This window comes from Acipenser ruthenus, chromosome 11 (assembly GCF_902713425.1).
Source record: "Acipenser ruthenus chromosome 11, fAciRut3.2 maternal haplotype, whole genome shotgun sequence".
NCBI classification, from domain to species: Eukaryota; Metazoa; Chordata; class Actinopteri; order Acipenseriformes; family Acipenseridae; genus Acipenser; species Acipenser ruthenus.
This window is the reverse complement of record NC_081199.1, coordinates 11073912-11094012: the sequence shown is the minus strand read 5'-3', so window position 1 is coordinate 11094012 and position 20101 is coordinate 11073912. Positions and strand designations below refer to the sequence as shown.

General features: G+C 37.4%; 1 protein-coding gene across 2 annotated transcripts in view; it reads right to left on the bottom strand.

The window, feature by feature from the left end:
- The window catches only part of LOC117426866 (mediator of RNA polymerase II transcription subunit 13-like), a 131641-nt gene that overhangs the window by 41183 nt on the left and 70357 nt on the right, over positions 1-20101 (bottom strand). For both annotated transcript variants that reach the window (XM_059033352.1, XM_059033354.1), the window contains exons 3-4: positions 16421-16505; positions 14150-14233 (exon numbers count right to left, since the gene is read on the bottom strand). In XM_059033352.1, the coding sequence (XP_058889335.1) occupies positions 14150-14233; positions 16421-16505 (169 nt within the window). The remainder of the gene's footprint in view (positions 1-14149; positions 14234-16420; positions 16506-20101) is intronic.

The following is a 20101-nucleotide window of genomic DNA, read 5'->3' as shown; positions in this document are numbered from 1 at the left end:
TGACAGCTCTAATTTTACAGCAATGGCAATGGGGGATTATGGTACTGATGTGTTTCTTATGCAAGAGAGACCTCAAGGCAGCAGATAGAACTGATTCTGGTAGTCAGTAGTCAGTTGGCTAGTGGAATTCAGCTCTAACCAGTAAGCCTCAGTTTCTCAAGTGCATACAGGCTGCACCATTCAGCTCAGCTAATAAACCATGCCAGTTTCTATGATTCTCCCCCAGTCTGTCTCCTCCGCCCACTGGAAGGTAGCTCAATAGCAGAGCCTTCAGGGAGCTTGTCTGGCAGGCGATGCTGTGCAATGCCACCCAGGCTGGGGCTCCTCCAGGCTGTTCTCTTACACCTCCTATCATCCTTGACTGGCAGCTCACTGCATGGAGTGATGCCTTGACTGTCGCAGCAGACTAGGGGTAAGACAAGCTGAATATAGCCGAGGTCAAGATAATCACCACTTTAAGAAAAACATTAACATCTATTTGATAATGTCTGGTGCTCTATTTGTTTTGTAACACCGTGCAATTTTTTTTTTATATACGGTTTATTAATGATTCTAAAATGTCATTTATATTTTAATGGATTGCAACTGCAACAGCACCTCTGTCCATCTGAAACAGCACGCTTCACAATTACTGCACAGTCAAGTGACGGGCAAGTAGCTGGCCACCGGTTTCTAGTTGACTTGTCAAACAGACAACTAATCAGTGCTAGCCCTACAGCAGACAGACAGTTTGTTAGTCTTAAAACCAACAGTCAATCCACAGTCAATGCCTCAAATACCTTAAAAGCACCAGGTACTTCAGGTTCAGATATTCTTTCACAATGTCAATGAATTTTTTTTAAAATTTAGAATTAACTGGAAAGCAAAGGTATCATTTGTACCGTATATTATAATAAAAGAATCTCCTGGGAGTAAAATAACCCTCATATTCCACGAAGAAAGGGGAGGCTGTACAGTAGAATGGGGGATTTATTTAAGACGTCATTTATGTATCGGTTTCCTTTGCACAATATATTTCTTCATACAATCATTTAGAAATTCTGTTAAATGAACAAATAAAAACATGGTCATTTTTGCCACTGAATATACTTCAAGCCGTGTTTCTTCAGATATTCGAATATATTTGAATATAGTAATGTACTCGATCAGTTATTTTTATTTGGCAGGTGCCTTTACCACGGCGACTTTCAGGTGTTTATCACAACTGTTATCCAAACTCCTATATGTATAGTTATTACTGCTGTTCATTTTGGTGAGATATTAGTCAATGCATCAACTCTTTTGAAAAACAATGCATCGATAATAAAAAAAAGCAGGACTCGCCCATAAAACGAGACCCTTGTCCTCACACAGACGTACATTACCAGACACGAGGAGCTGTCGAATCAATGGCTTTCAAAAGTTGGCATTCCTATCAACATGATCAATGGCAATGCACACCGGCAGCTGCAGTGTGATGGGGCTGCTATTGGTAGAGTGTTTGAGATGGAATGATCAAAACACACACAAATCAGGACGACTGTCTGCACTGTCCATTCTGCTGCCATTGTTAGTAATAGAAAACACAGAACTGAAATGTGACCAGAGTGTGGTACAATCAAAAAGATATTTTCAGGAGCTTGTCCCCATACGCTCATTATATTCTGGGCAGGATATCACGTGGTGATATAAGTGGGAGGGTGGGGGCATTAACAGGAGTGACACAAAGTGAGTTTGACTGTGCCAAACAAATTAAATTGAAATGCACATAAAAATTTGATGTGGAGTCTCTTGGGGGTGTAGAAGCCCATACCACATGGTTAATTAATTATGAGTGGTTGCATCACAGAATGATACAGAACAAATGAGAACTCAAGCACACAGCTTTATAGCAGCTCATTGTTTTTATTGCATTGTGTTCACCGTGCCTTGCTCTGTGCCAAAAAATATTAGCACTCTGAAGTACTAGTTACACGGGGCTGAAAAACAGGGGGTCCTCAGAGCTGGCCAAAAACAGAGGATGTCCAGTAATCTCCCAGGTGTTGTGACATTTTTAAATTAAATTCTAAATTGTGGCCAGAGCAGGCGCTTTTGCATGTGATCTGTGATTAATGAACCAAATGTAAATAATAATAATAATAATAATAATAATAATAATAATAATATTATAAGCTTTATTTTTCTGGGTACAATTAACTAAAGTTTGAAATCTAAATTGTCTTTCCTTTTCCCTAAACAAACAAAATTTACAGAAAAAAATGATATTAAAAATAAAAATAAATAAAAAAATAAAAAACTTAGAGTGCAGTGAAGATCGAAGCACTTCGCGTTAGTGTCCGAAACGATCGTCTTTTAATTTTTCTTCTTTTTTGAACAGTATCTCGTCGCCATCGAATAAACATATGTTTACATCCAAACACATTTTCAAATGTATCACTGAAAGCATCCATCACTCTCTTCTTCTACAAAAAGCATTGAGGCGAATAACCTGGAAATACTGATATTAATTCTAACATAATGCTGACATGGTCGATTCGCATGGGACTACAACACCACATGACGATTGAGTTTAAAATTTTATAGGAGGTCCCGTTGCCCTGTAACACAAGCGGAGGACCGCTGGAAAAATGATCTGGGGTAAAACGAAATGGACGATTCGCACAGGACTAAATTTCACTTATGTCAGTAAATATTCTGAAGTCAACTGAAAATCTGGTGATTTTTAGTCCCGTGCAAACAGTACTTAAGTCAGCTAGATAAGCCTGTATAGATACAGTAAAACATGCTTGTGAGCAAAAATTACTCTTGGATTTATTGAAACATTAGCATAAAATAGAGTGACAGGGTAAGGAGTTCCCTGTCCACTGTTTAGGATAAAGGCTTATGTTTTATTTATAATTTTGTTGTAAAACCCACAATGGCCACTAGTGGCCAGTAGTTTTGTAAACCTGTATGTTTATGGAGCAGGTAACAAGGTGATTAGCCACAGCTGGGAGTACTTCCATTTTAGTTAGCCATTAGGGGCCCAGCTGTGGCAGGGGTATATAAAGCCATGAGGTGCAGAGCCATTGCTGTCTATTGTTTGTTTTGTTTGGGGAAAAAAAAAATTGGTGCTGTTGCTATGTTACCTTACCTGCTATAGAAACCGCATGTTCTTGAGGAGGAGCGAGCATGCCACAGACCAAGTGTCAAACACTTGTATTTATTATTTGTACCGAGTGAGTAATCCATTTATTCTGTTATTCTAGAGAGGTAAAGGGAGCAGCCCTCCTCTGTTAGTTTGGGAGTCTTTTGTTTAGTTAGTGCCATTGACAGCAAGGTTTGTTCTATTATTTTGAGCTGGGAGTTTTCCAATACTTTTGTTAAATTTACTTTCACACTGAGTGTGTGCAATAAAACCAGCCATTTCTCAAAATAATCCTGGTGTCTTTATAGCATTGAAGAAGGTATTGCCCTCAGTACACCACTAGGGGCAAACTTCTACACTATGTATACTTTATTTTATATACACAAACATTTGTTGCTGTAAATATGTCCCTACTATTTCTGTATGCTAGTGTAGATATTGTTCTCTTATTAATCCTATATTGCATGTGATTTTGACCCCCACATCTCTGTAGTTGATATTCTAGTTGGTTCTTTTTGAATCAGTAGATCATTTAGACAATAAAAAAGAGATCACAACATGCACACACTGATGCAGACACACAGATGATCTGTAGTGCAGTGTAGCCAAGGTTGCAGGGGTTAAAGCAGGAGCCCGGCAGGGTGAATTATTCAGAGTTGCACATTTGTGATTTTCCCCAAGATCACAGCCCAGTGTAATGGGCTGGTGCAGAGACCAATTAATGCTTTTATGCAGAAATCAATCACAGGCTGGGAAGAAGAATCTGCTTCTTACACGGCGATTCCATTTGTGCAACTCCAGGGAATCACTGCAGTTAAAGGAACAGCAATCCATTTGAATAATAGAAGCACTGCCCTGCACAAAACAGAGCCGGCTTCACACACACAAAAAAGGGTAAGACTGCAGCTGTCATGGCAAATTACGCCCAGTGGCAAATTAAGTCACGTGAGGAATATGATCCAAGAGCAAATTTCATTAGGGCAAGTCACGTCATGGTTTTGTCCAGGTGAATCATGTGCTGTATCGCAGATCTTGTGCTAATTACATATTCAGCTTTAAATAATATATTGTGCTATTTATAATGCTGGTCTTAATTTGTATTAATTATACCACATGTTTTTTTTTTTTTTATTATTTTTTTTTTGTATCTGTTAAGACATTTTGTATTATAATGTGAAATATATATATATATATATATATATATATATATATATATATATATATATATATATATATATATATATGTAATTTAAAAAAAAAAAGGTATTAATATTTTGACACTATTTTATACACTATCATAATTAAATGTCCTAGCAGAGTTGGGATCAATTCCATTTATACAATTCCAATTCCTATTCAGTTTTACGGCATAGTCTTTATTGAGGTTTATGCCAAAGGCTTTATCAGGTTACCTGACAAGTTCATTAAGTTGTATACAGTATTTGTTTGCTCAATAAAGCCGTTGCTGTAAAATGACTGGGATAAGAATTTGAATTGATTAAAAGGGAACTGGGATTAGAAATGAAAAAATGGAATTGACCCCAACTCTGTGTCCTAGGCCCAGTTTGTCATCCTTTGTATCAGGATTATATTTTGAAGTTGTGTTTTAATAACTTTGATCCAGATTTCAATTGTGTAATCTGATTCAACTTTGAACCTACCCTAGATCAACCTTGCAAATTCATTTTTTCAGATTTTCCATAAACTATAAAACAAACACTGAGTATTTTGTATCTGTGGTAGGAACTACATCTCCCACAATGCCCTCCGACAAAAGTTAATGCTGTGTCGAAGGCTTCAAGAAATATTGCAGACATCAGCAAAAGGTATAATGATGTTAAAGCCCGTGCTAGAGACAAATTAGCAATAAAAAAAAGAAAAATAAAAACAATGAGGGGAACTGGAGGGGGGCCTCCCACAAACATACAGTGCTGAAGAACAGGTGTCTATTAATCCATATCTGATCGTGGGAGTCGGTGGCCATGATATTTTAGGACTCAATGAATCGGCGTCTACTGTTCCACAGCCAGGAACATCTGCAGGTTACATTGGCACTTCAGCCAAAGCCCAGCTGGCAGTGTTGCTTGCAGGGGACATAGGAAAAACAATGCATTTATTTGCCCCCTTAACCAAAGCAGCCATTACCTGGCTGATGCATTTAGACATTGAAGACTGGCAGATACCAGAAACATTCCCAGCTGGTATCTGGAATGAGCCGGCTGTGTAAAAGGTTAAGGCAGCAGTAACCTTGAAGTGCACGGGTATGACACAGCTCCTGGCAGTAGCACTGTGCAGAGCCTCCTTTAACTCTGCATACAGATCTGCTACAGCCTGTTTATCAAGCCGGTATCTCTGGAAGACATGTTCATCTGACTAGTCCTCTATATTCTATTTGCAAGGGACCTCCTCCTTCTCCTTCTTTCCTCAAGCATTCTAAACTGCAGAAGGCGTAATGCGATCATTCTGCTGATTGAAAATTGCAGATAAACTGGGAGGTGGGTTAAAAGAAGCAGGGAACGCCCTGAAACGCCCACAAAGTTCCGACAAAGTTATTGCAATGAGCCGCAAGGCTAGTTTTTCAGTGCAACTCTGACATTGAAAATCGGACGCAGCTCTTTTGAAAATGGGCCCTTGCATTCAAGAAATTTAGAACAAGAACAAAAAAGAAGTTAAAATAAAAACACTTGTTTTTGTGTTACACAAAACTAATACTTATAATAAAAGGGCTGAAACACAGCAAAAAGGCCAATTATCAAACCAGAAAAAATGGAAGTGAAAAAGTTATCGTATGAAGGTGACTTTTTTTTGTGAACTCCAAGAAACCAATGTTGCTTTTCGACAGTCATATCGTAGGGTGCCTAAATAAAGTGTTATCGTCTGTTGCACGTTATTTAGCAGCGGCATCTATCCCAGAAACAATAGATTCGGTAATATTGTTTACTGTCAGGAGTTTGAGGGTGATTTCATTGCGCAGCAGATTCCCTCGTTAGATCATGAGCTGGTATCTCTTCACCAAAAGAAGCAGGCACAGTAATTTAAGACTATCATAATGAAAAACAGTAAATGTAGTTTTGTACTAGAGCAGGGTCAGCTGTTGCAGAGAAAACTACGTTTAAACTCACCATTTTAAGAACTGTGAAAGCAGAAGGCATGGAAATAATGTAATTATGCCCTAATGTAATTACTACTATTAGTACTACTGAAAAAAAATGTAGGGAATTAAAAATGAAATGTACTTCAGTCTATTTAATTGCAGTAGAAAAACTGCCATTTGCTAAATTTAGCTACCAGATTGTGCTAATGAAAAATAATACATTTGGCTGAGGTTAAGAGCAAGGAAGTAAAGCCATAACAGACTTCCTGAAAGACAGTGCTCTGAAACAGATTTATTTACCCTGTAGTACTACCACATATCATGTTTTAAAATTAAATACACTTTTGCAATCAATTGTGTTTACTGGAAGTAGAAAATGGGAAAAGTTGTATTGTTTTGTTAGCTACTAATAAAATCAGTCATTAATAAATAAAAATGGCAACCGTGTCTCAGAAGACATACATTTCTTATGTTTCTTTGAGTGGTTCTACATTTAGCACTATTGAGTGTTTAATAGTTATGGAAGATACAATACAAGCTTACTTGTATCCCCCTCCTCTCCCCCTGAGCTGCCTTAATAATTTACTATCTCGCTGTCACACAGCAGGAGGGCTCTGCTAACAGAGCACATAGGCAACGCTGTCAGTTCCACAGTATCAAGTGGGTTTATCAGCCCGTCTGGGTAATTTCAAGGTAACAATAATGTTACATCAGGCCAGATTTAGTAAGTGGGAAGCTAAACCACAGCCTGTAATCAGATCTATGGGAGCAGGATCCCCTCTATTATCAGTGAGGTGAACTCCACTGCCACTGTTCAGCAAGTCTGCAATTACCCCACTCGCACTCTCAAGCACTAGAGGGAAGTTTACTCAAAAGCGTTACCAGAACCTTTATTTACAGCCCAGGTACCAAACCAAGAATAAACAAGTCAGATAGATCATTTTGGTGGCACGTCAGTACATAGCCTTACAGTAATTGTAGCTAACAAAATAATTACCTTTTAGCACTTGCATTAGCTAAATATGTCTTAAATGTGCAGTTTTTAAACGCTATCGCAAACATGTATTTTCATGTTGCCATTTCTACACCAGGTTAAAGAACATTCCCAGTTTGCTTAGAACAGGAGGTCTGTTACTGCTTTACTTCCTTGGTCTTTTCAGCTCAGCAGTGTCTTGTGCATCATGTCACTGGCTGAAAGCATGCAAGTCAATAAGGGAAGCAGCTGGTTATTGACAGGAGAGAAGCTACCAAAACGCTGGGGACAATTTACCCTCCAGATGAGATGAACCAGGAAGTGCAAGACACTCTAAAGGCCTTGCTTGGCTACAACATGTATCTCTTTCAGAACTGCACATTTGAAACCTACAGTGCCTTGTAAAAGTATTCAGACCCCTGACCAATTCTCTCATATTACTGAATTACAAATGGTACATTGAAATTTCGTTCTGTTTGATATTTTATTTTAAAACACTGAAACTCAAAATCAATTATTGTAAGTTGACATTGGTTTTATGTTGGGAAATATTTTTAAAGAAAAATAAAAAACTCAAATATCTTGCTTGCATAAGTATTCAACCCCCACACATTAATATTTGGTAGAGCCACCTTTTTGCTGCAATAACAGCTTTAAGTCTTTTGGGGTAAGTATGTACCAGCTTTGCACACAGTGTCGGAGTGATTTTGGCCCATTCTTCTTGGCAGATTTGCTCCAGGTTGTTCAGATTGGTTGGACGACGCTTGTGGACTGCAATTTTCAAATAGTGCCATAGATTCTCAATGGGATTGAGATCAGGACTTTGACTGGGCCACTGTAGAACATTCACCTTTTTGTTCTTGAGCCACTCCAATGTTGCTTTGGCCTTGTGCTTGGGATCATTGTCCTACTGAAAGGTGAATTTCCTCCCAAGCTTCAGTTTTTTAGCGGACTGAAGCAGGTTCTCTTGCAGTATTTCCCTGTATTTTGCTCCATCCATTCTTCCTTCAATTTTAACAAGATGCCCAGTCCCTGCTGATGAGAAGCATCCCCACAGCATGATGCTGCCACCACCATACTTCACTGAAGGGATGGTGTGTCTTTAGGCATGGGCAGTGTTAGGTTTGCACCACACATAGCGCTTTGAGTTTTGACCAAATCTTGGTCTCATTTGACCACAAAACCTTTTCCCACATCGCAGCTGGGTCACTCTCATGCTTTCTGGCAAACTCCAGACGTGCTTTCAGATGGTACTTTTTGAGTAACGGCTTCTTTCTTGCCACCCTCCCATACAGGCCAGTGTTATGCAGAGCTCTTGATATGGTTGACTGGTGCACCATTACTCCACTCTCAGCCACTGAACTCCGTAGCTCCTTCAAAGTGATTGTTGGCCTCTCTGTGGCTTCTCTCACAAGTCTCCTTCTTGTTTGAGCGCTGAGTTTTGAGGGACGGCCTTTTCTTGGCAGTGCCTGAGTGGTGTGATGCAGCTTCCACTTCCTGATTATTGATCCAACTGTGCTTGGATATTATTTTGTACCCTTTCCCTAATCTATGCATTTGTATTACTTTATCTCTAACTTCTGTAGAATGCTCTTTGGTCTTCATTTTCCTTCAGATTCACAGCCTGACCAATGATCCTTCAACAGTGGGGTTTTTATCCAGAAAATGTGACAGCAACATTAATGGTTTACAGGTGGAGGCCAATGGTAAGGTAATTGTGTCCTCGTTAGGGCAATTTCTTTCATCAGTGTAAACTGGGAGCTTCCACAGCACAGGGGTTGAATACTTATGCAAGCAAGATATTTCAGTTTTTTTTATTTTTCTTAAAAATATTTCCCAACATAACCAATGTCACCTTACAATAACTGATTTTGAGTTTCAGTGTTTTAAAATAAAATATCAAACAAAATGGTATTTCAATGTACCATTTGTAATTCAGTAATATGAGAGAATTGGTCAGGGGTCTGAATACTTTTGCAAGGCACTGTATATAATGGATGGGCCGTAGCTACAATTACTTTAAACAGAAATATATTTGAACGAGAGAGTTCCATCATTACAGAGGAGCACGCACAGCAATGTCATTATCACTATCACTATTACACTACAACTTTTTAAAGATATGTATTTGTCTGTTTGAAATAACTATTGAAGTCCACTGAAAGCGCTTGAGTATCCCTGTGCTGCGCTTCATCAGTAAGCAGTGGATTTAGAGCAGATGTCAGTTATTTTTGTATTAATACACCGTGCTCAGCATCTAGTTTGTCTGTTTGTCTTTCCCTGTTAAGGGAGGGGCGGGGATTGGGGAAGTGTGTGCACAAAATAAAATAAACTAAAAAACTAAAATAAAAGTGTCTCTTTCTATCACAGCTGATGTGTGGCACTGATATGTAGCCAAACGTAGCATCGCTTGTTTTATAGAGAATATTCTTCTCACTGGTGAAATTCGACTCCTATTGCACATACTTTTTTTTTTAAATGCATACGTACATATTTACATATCCGTGAATAAAAAAGTCTTTGGTATATTAATGCTGACAGTCTATACATTACCAGGACCTGAAAACGTATCGATTCATCTCAACCTGACAAATACTGTGTCAGCCAAAATAAATAAGATAGTCATGTATAATAATGTGCACCTGTGTGTTTATGTATAGTTTTTAACATTAAAACATGGAATGCTCATACCTACAGACTGATTACAGATTGATATAAAACATGTATGGACATGTATGAAAGTGTTCTATATTATGCCAGAACAACAAAATCAAACAGAGCAATGCCTATGATCTGTCTAATGACTACTCAATTTTTTTTTTTTATAAAATAATAATTATTATTATAAACAATGATACTTATATATATTAAAAGGAAACTGATAAGAAAATATACAGTACAATTTGAAATGCATTAAGGTGAGTAATAAACAGACTCTATTGTGATTCAGCAGTTGGTTCAAACAATTTAACAGCAAATGCTGGAATGTTTCTGTATAATTCTGTGTAAATAAATATAAAACTATAAAGAAGGGGCAACACTATTAATCCAGAAATAGGACAATAGGTTTTTTTATTTTTATTTTTTTATGCTGGGTTGTATTTTGGATGATGATGATTATTATTATTATTATTATTATTATTATTATTATTATTATTATTATTATTATTATTATTATTTTTATAGACCTATTCAGCTAATGCAAGTGCAAAAAGGTAAGATTTAAGGAATTCTTTTGGTAGCTACAATTACTGTAAGGCTATGTACTGACATGCCACCAAAATTATATATCTAACTTGTTTATTCTTGGTTTGGTACCTGGGCTGTAAATAAAGGTTCTGGTAACGGTTTTAAGTAAGCTTCCCTCTAGTGCTTGAGAGTGCGAGTGGGGTAATTGCAGACTTGCTGAACAGTGGCAGTGGAGTTCACCTCACCGATAATAGAGGGGATCCTGCTCCCACAGATCTGATTACAATACACATTTCACTTGTATAGCGCTCTTCATGCAAGCATCCCAGAGCGCTTTACAAAAGAAATATAAAAAAGCCTGTGTCTAACATCCAGCTACAAATAAACAGACCCAAACAACTATGTTTTCAAACAGGATTTTAAAAATTCAACTGTGTTAGCATTCCTGATATGAATCGGGAGCAAGTTCCAAAGACGGGGGCATTATAACTAAATGCCCTGGCTCCAAATTTTAGGGACTGTCAAAGATTAGCATTGTCCAATCTCAGGGAACGACCTGGGACATATGGGGTCAGTAGATTTGAAGATAAGAAGGTCCGAGACCATGTAAAGCCTTATAGGTAATAAGAAGAACTTTAAAATAATAATAATAATAATAATAATAATAATAATAATAATAATAATAATAATAATAATAATAACATCAGTAATAACACCTAATGAGATGCATGCAGTCATTGTATCAATGAAATATGACATTAAAACCAAGATTAACTAAGATTCATTTTTTGAAATCGCAAGATTAATTGCGAATAATTTTTTTTAATCACTTGACATCCCTAAATGTAATATAATATCATATATCATATTAGAAATAGGAGTTTTTGTGGGCCATTATGTAAGGGGTTATGGCATACCTTATCATTGGTACAGTAAAAATCAAGTAAAAAAGAACATATATGAAGGACCTGTATCACCGATATGGGCAGGACGCATTTTTTGAGAGAATCAACTGTAAAGAGGACTGTATCATGAAAAAGTTACAATGTGGCAGGGAAATTATTAGTTTTCACTGAACACCACCGGTAATGGAACATGACTGAGAAACACATACAATACAGCTCTGTGCCAAACATTAATAACTCAAGGTGAACTGATTCCATAACCCTGAAAATATGTGAGCACCTGAAAGGGTTTATGAGAAGGCAATAGGAGGTATGTATTGTTTGGATTGGACTGCGAAACAAGACCAAAAGCACAACACCCGATTTATTATTATTTGTATTATTAAACCATATGCAAAGTTTCTGTTTCCTTTGATTTATACAAGATTTTCCTCCAGTTACTAACACAGTTGCTTCCACCGCCGAGGGGACAGAAATAATTTGCACAGCCCTATGGGTCTTTTTTATCACAAATGCAGCGTTTAAAAACGTGGAAGAAAAATTACATTTTTGCTGCGACAGTTAGTACACTGGTACTACATAAACATCAAAAGAGAATGATAGAGAGTGAAGATACTGTATCAAACATATATTACACAGACAAAGCATGATTATTCAGAAACTGCAGATGTTATTTCAAATGACTAAATACAAGGCATCAATCCACTCCCATCACTCTCTAACTAACACAGTCACTGCTAAGCTTCAATAATGAAAACGTCCACATGTTAACATCTCTCACACGACAGGTATTGCTGTACTCCACCTCACAACACACAAAGCTGCCCTCTCACACTAAACAGGACATTGCAAACCCTGCTCTGGACGGTGCTGTAGATTTCACAGCTTTGTAAACCCAGTATAAAAAACAACATGGACTTGTTAATTAAACAACAAATTAGATTAACTTGCTAAATACACCATTTGTAAAACGGAGTGAATAGCTGGACAGAATGTGAATGGAATGCAAGAAATATTAGACTTGATGAAGTCTGAATTTTCCACACTATGCATATCCATTCACTACATAGGTCTCAAATGGGCAGATTTGAAAGAGGTGACATCTGGTTCTACACTTGGTAAATCTATTTCTGCAAATGAAAATACAGGATTGCGATATTTTATGTGTCTTTCAAAACTGCACATTTGAGACCCACAGTATAAAGTGAATGGATGTACACAACAGTAAAGATTTTTAAAGACTTTATTAGTACCTTTATGTGATGTTGGTTGAGTGATGCCAAACATAATTTTAGCCCTGCTTGTAAATATATGTATTGTTTTTCGGTTAGAACGGGTGTTTTGTATTTTGTGTATTTAAAATCACAATGCATTATGATTTTAAAATGTATGGTGTTTATTTAAAACAAGTATGTTTTGATATGATTTGAATGTATTTTGTATTTATTTAAAATACGATCTTTCGTTACTGTTTGACAGCATGGATGGGGAAGCCCCATCACACAAAACTCGTGTAGAATGTGACCACCTCAAATTGATTAAGTGTTAACCAGCACAGTACTTGTTTTGTGGTTGAGATCTGTTTTGTTTAAACTTTTAGTTTTGCTCAGTGAGCAGTGTTTTTTTGTTAAAATATTGTATTTATTTTTGTTTAATAAAAACGGCACAGCAGAGCAGTTTTCACCCGAGTACCGGCCTGTGTTGTTTCTGTCAGCTGTCTGGTCTGGGAACGTTACCCTTGTCTTCCCTGTCACACACCCCCAAAAGAAAAAAAATGAAATCGGTGATAGCCAGTAAACACCGGAAAAACTGTGGAAATGGTTAATCAATTCACATTGACTTCACCCCTTTCCCATTAAAAAATAAACCTACTACAAGTAAAAAAAAATACCCAGTGCAGCTGAGCAATGTCCCGCTTTCCTGCCTTGTATCTATCATTGATTCTTTCTGAATACTTTAAACCCGCCCCAACTACTGAATGACAGCACATTCCTACATTTCTATTGGAGACTCTGCTTGCAAGATTTAAAATGAGATTACAAATTAGGAATGGAGGGTTGTTAGCAGGATTTAAATCTGTATTACAGTTAAGGATTTAAAGCAGAATTGCAAATTGTGGCAAAATGTAAAAAAATGCTTGCACACAAAAACCCCAGAAGAATGTGCACGTGACCATAAGGATTTCGTTGTGGAACACAGCAAAGGAAAGAAAGTACAACTTAAGTGTGCAAGTACTGTGGAGTTACTACTATAAATATTTTGACAGGAAAAAATGCTGAAGCATTTTGGAAATTAACCAAAAACACAAATTTCATAGTATATTAAAAACGAAAGCCCCGAAAAAAAAACAATAAAACTCGAAAATAGCTAAAAATAAGCACCGAAAAAGAAAATAATAAAAACAGAAGCCCTATTTATGCTGAAAGGATGTAAATTAAAGCCTGGCTGTTAACCTGTCTGCAGAAAACCCAGTAACCGCTGTGCAGTCTTGTCCTTAAGTTTACATAATAGCTCCATTATGGAATGCCTGTCTAGCCTGAATCACTGTATAACATTAATTCCTACGGAGTACAAAATGTCATGATTAAGCAGTTACTCCAAACAGTAATAATTCATAATTCCTTACTGCAGCAATGTTTTCCCCTATTCATTTTAACAAAAGCTTGCTCCACGTATTAAACATAAAACAAATGGGGCAACCGTGAATTAGTTTTGGTGTGATTTGCATCTCTGAGTTCAGGAGAATTCATCATAAACCACTCATGTTCGCTCTTGTGATTCATCATTGAAACCTCAATGCAAATAACAGTCTTTGAATAAATTGTTGGTTGTAAACAGCTTGGCAGTCATGACCCATTAGTAAAATGCATCAGATTTCCTACCTGTTATTCACAGTTTTCTCGTCCTTCTCGTAAGGCTTGACAAACCATTTCCCAATCCGCACAAAGCTTTTGTCCATGAGGCACCTGTCAACCAAAACACAGCAAGCACTGAGAAAGGGGCAAGAGGAACGAATAAGGGTACTTTCTCATTAAACTGCAATGGAGTCAGTACATGCTGATTCAAGCATTCAAAATTCTAAAAAGTATTGACAATGTCGACCCAGGGGACTTTTTCGACCTGAAAAAAGAAACAAGGACCAGGGGTTACAAATGGAGATTAGATAAAGGGGCATTCAGAACAGAAAATAGGAGGCACTTTTTTACACCGAGAATTGTGAGGGTCTGGAACCAACTCCCCAGTAATGTTGTTGAAGCTGACACCCTGGGATCCTTCAAGAAGCTGCTTGATGAGATTCTGGGATCAATAAGCAACTAACAACCAAACGAGCAAGATGGGTTGAATGGCCTCCTCTTGTTTGTAAATTTTCTTATGTTCTTACATATGGTAAAAACGATAGAATTAAGAAACTAACAAGTGTCAGTAACATACACCCAATGCCACAACTATACATCACAAATTTCTTAGCAGATGCCCTTATCCAGGGCGACTTACAATTGTTACAAGATATCACATTATACATTATTTCACATTATACAGATATCACATTATTTTACATACAATTACCCATTTATACAGTTGGGTTTTTACTGGAGCAATCTAGGTAAAGTACCTTGCTCAAGGGTACAACAGCAGTGTCCCCCACTGGGGATTGAACCCACAACCCTCCGGTCAAGAGTCCAGAGCCCTAACCACTACTCCACACTGCTGCCCCACAAATGTGAGATATCAATCTGCTGAAAACACTGATTACCATGATATATATCAACAGTATGTACAGACGGTATAGAATAAGAATTAGTTGTATTGACAATTTTACAAGGGCTTTTCCAGATATATGCAAATATGTGACATACATATGGATGAGTGAACAGACAGACACACAACCACTATATCCCCAGAACCTGACACTCTGAATAGCCTAAACTAAATAATGGTATTACCAAGTGACACACCAATTGAATAAGTGGTTCTTCAGATATATGCAGGAATCAGTGAAGTGTGACACACATGTGTGCGAACGCCTCCACTATACCCCATTCGCAGGAGACTTCCTCCCCAGCAGGGGGCAAGAAGTCATCATTTCCTTATGAGCTGAGGTTTTACAGAGTTTTTAAAACCTATTAAAAAGCTGCTCAGTACATCAGTTGTATAGGTTTGTTAAGTACAGGGTAGTTCAGAGAATCAAAAATATCATGGCGAGAATGCAAGATCAACGATCTCAGGACCATTTTCAATTTCGAGATCACAAGCTCTCATCATTTAATTTTTTCCCCCATGTATTAAATGAATACAGTCGTACAAACCCCATGCATATTAAAAATCCATGTTGTGCATCTAACTACAAACTAAACAGGTAATTATTAATCTCCAAGTTTTTGGTAATATTAGAACATGTCTGTGTGGTTGAGCATCTATTTTTTAGTTTTGAATATAGCTGACTATGGGACTATGACTGTCCTGGAGGACAATAAAGGAAAAACACATTTTGTTCTGAATACAGCAGCTGGGAACAAAAAGAAGAAACTTAAGCCCCATTATTGGGTCATAGGGCTTGGTTGAACATAACAATTGGAAAGCTGTGCACCAATAGCAATTCAGTCATTTGGACAGGTAACTGGTTCAAGGCTGCCACACACTGTACGCGGTGCGACTAGTGAATCTGTGCAACGGTTTACAATGAAGTGTAAAAAAATATCTAAATAGATTATCCATAAAGAGAATCATCCACTAAAATGTGCGGAGGGCAGTGGTACATTTGTGTTTATGAGTGCTGTGTATTTGTATATGAAAATCCAGTCCGGTTTTGCTTCTTTTTTCTAGTTGTGTTTGTTTCTTTACCTTAGTGCGTGAATATTAAATATGTAGACATATGTAGACATGGCAATACATAAAACACATAGGATCATAAACAGCCTGGGCGCACTTGAGATTTCATCAGTGTCTTCTCTGGTGTGGAACATCATTTCGCGTCCCTCGTGTGGCAGCCTTTACACACATCACTGTTTTGAATATAGGGTCCATTAAGTGTATTCATTGATTCTCAGCGCATTACAGGATGAGGTGAAAAATAAAGGTGAAATAGTGAAATTATGGGGCTTAAAAACTGACAGAATCTCTAGCAAGGGTGGATTTCTGTCGGCTGTGCTTACCTCTCCAGCAGGTTATGGATCGCTTTGAAGAGGAGCGTCCTGCACTCGTAAGACAGCCCACTCTCCCACAGCCCCTCCTCCGCCACTGAGAGAGAGAGAGAGAGAGAGAGAGAGAGAGAGAGAGAGAGAGAGAGAGAGAGAGAGAACACTTTACTCACAGACACAACATGCATCTCAAACAAGAAAATCATTAGAATACACGCAGTATCAACATGACATTAAAACACACACCACTCAGCCCTGCCTCCTAGATGCACTGCAATGTTAATAGATTTATTATTTCAGAGCCTTTCTTTCTACATTTATAGGTTATGAGGAGAACACAGTATTCTAAGGGCATACTGTGTTCAGTTCTGGCCACTGCTCCACCACTTCTTTATTTAAAGTCAACATTTTATTTTATTATTTAATACAGTTTTAAATCCGTCTGCAACTCAAATTCATCAAGTGTGCACAGTCTAATATTTCCACTGTCACTCACTGTCAGACACAGTGCATACCCCTCAGTCACACAGCTTTGCTAGCAGGCAAAGGCACTTTTTTATTTTTATTACAGTACATCGAAATGCCCAAAGGCTGTGATAAACAACCTTATTCAAAAGAATTGTTTAACCTTTCAGTTTTCACCTTCTTCTTTATACTGTATCACAGCTGATGGGATTGCAACCCATAATTCATTGTATCTACTGTTAACACAGACTTTCACAAACACAGATGTACATAAAGCACTATATTTAATAAACAGCTATAGCCAAAGGTTTTGCATCACCCTATAGAATAAACTTTGCTTCATAAAGTCAAACGAAACCTGCTGAATAATGTTTAGTTAACATATTGAATTACATACCGCTTTGTAGTTGTCCATATACTGCATGAAAAACTGACACATTGAAAAATGGGACATTTCAAAATCTAACATGAAATACTGTACTACTACGGTAGTTTCTTTGATTACATTATTTATTTATTTTTTTTTAATTAATGTCTCAATCCTAAAATTCTAGGTGATGCAAAGCTTTTGGCCACATTGAAAATGCTCTATTTTATGTTTCTAATGAGGGCATTTGTATTGTACAATCCAACAGGGAAGAAATCTTATAAAGAGACTGCCTTTTGCTTTTGTTCACACATTGGATATCTTATAAGTAAAAAGATAGGTTCAAAACAACAGTAAATATATTATATTTCAACTGACTTGAATTAATTATGCCTATGCCACCTGAGTTTGTGTGTGTGTGTATGTGTATATATAGTTTTTGCTCAAAGAGCCAACTTCCCAACATTTCAGAGTGTGTGTGTGTGTGTGTATATATATATATATATATATATATATATATATATATATATATATATATATATATATATATACACACACATACATACTCTCTCATAGTGTTAGTAAACACTATTTAGTATGTGTATTTAATTTAATGAAATGCAAAATTTAGTAAATGTTAGGGTTATAATGTTGAGAAAATATAGACTGCTTGTATTGGTTGCCAGCAGGCCCATATACATTGATTCGAGTGAAAAAGACCAATTCTTCACAAAAATAATTTATTTTCATTACTCTTATTTTGTATTTTAGCTTTTCTCTTCACATATTTCTTAGAAAACAAAAAAGCACAAACAAAATCTCAACACGTTTCTTAATCATGAGTATTTTGTTTGTGCTTTTTTGTTTTCTAAAAAATATGTGAAGAGAAAAGTTAAAATAAAAAATAAAAATGGAAATAATTTGTTGAAATACATTATTTTTGTAAATAATTGGTTCTCTTTTTCACTCGAATCTAGGGTTATAATGTACCATTAAATCTATTTAGACTACAACAAAGAATCAGGGCGGACTTGGTTGGACTAGGGTAGGAGACACTTCTTTACACAGAGCGTGGAGAGGGTACAGAATGGGTCATCAAGTCACGTTGTTGATGCTGAATTACTGGGATCGTTTACAAAGTTTTCAGATTAATCATCTACTTCCACCAGACAAGCACTTATGGGCCGAATGGTCTTCTCTAGTTCATACATTTTCTCATGTTCTCAAATATAGGCAGGTATTTGCTTTGTTAAATTGACATAAAATATTTTTTGAAAACCAAATTCACAAAAGTTAAAATGTAGCCAGTGAGGGGGATGGAATATTTCAAATATGTGAGCCTACCTACATTTACACATGTTCTCGGGGTGGGGGTGGGGGGTATGTGCTACAATACAAGGCTTTAATTTGAACAGAATGGATTGAATATTTCTAGTGAATTGAGTACACTGTGTTGTTTTCCAGCACAGAGCCCAGTATTTACCTCCAGGATCCCCTGGTAACCATGGCAACACTCATTCCATCCCCCCACTTGTAGGCCGAGTCAGGGAAACTGTGATTCTACGCTGGGAAGGGCTCCTTGTGAGCACAGTGCCAGCAGCCAGGAGAAAGCGCTCTGTATCTCACTAGCAAGGTCTAGCAGGGGTGTGCTGTGCCACTTCAGAAACACCACGTCCAGCTTTAAACACCCCTCACACCTCTACAAGATTGCCACTCCAGAAACACCACGGCCAGCTTTAAACACCCCTCACACTCCACAGATCACAGGATTACCACTCCAGAAACACCACGGCCAGCTTTAAACACCTCTCACACCACCACAGATCACCACTCCAGCATCCTGACTCACTAACCCTAACGTCACTTCTTCTGTGTTCCACAGTATCTAGGGAATATACTGCTTTTGGCAGCAATGTTTTTAAAATGCCTTTAATTTAATTAATCAATCCTTCATTTCTACCAGGTATAAACTTGGGTGTAACGATACATTAATGTAATATGCAGGTCACACTTTCACGATGCATGTGATGGTCCTGATGGGCTACTTCTATAAGGCATAATAAGATCAAATGATCATTTAATGATGGACTATAATCTAGGGTGATCATACCAAATATAGGGGTTACCGTATATGTTTCCCATAGTAAAAGCAAAGAAAAGTCTAATAAAGCATAGTAAAGCACAGATACGCATGGTAAAGCCCACAGAAGTATGGTAAAGTATATTAAAAACATGGCAAACCTTGTTAACTATGGTAAATGCTTAGTATAACTATGTGAAAAGCATGGAAAAATAATTCCTAGGACAGAAGAACCTTTACAAACGACAGGAGGCCATTTGACCCATCAGTGCTGGTCCAGTTCACAGTAGCTGATTGATCAACTTTGTCAAGTTGGGACCTAAAGGATCCATGTGATTCTGCTTCAACAACATGATTAGGTAACCCATTCCATCCCCTCACCACTCTGTGAAAAGTAGTGTCTCGTACTCTCTGTCCAAAGTCTATCTCCACTTAATTTCCAGCTGTGAAAACAAATGGGGTAAAAACAATAACGCACAACAGATATTTTCTGTAACCTTTCTGTGCATTCTGAACCTCGTCGCAGAAGACTTTGAAACCGAAGACTTTCAATATAAGGTCACCAATAGAGAATGTATTTATAAAAATCTAAGCTCTGAAAATGAGCTCCTGGACAGCACTCAAAAAGAGCTGTAACAAAACCCATTTTACACAGTAATTCCTGCAAAATGCCTTTTGGGAATAACTTCCCAAGGTCTGGCATTCACTAAAATTATGTCTTAAGAAACAGAACGCATTCTCTGAGGAAATGTATACTGACTGCTTTTTAAAAATATGGGGTCCA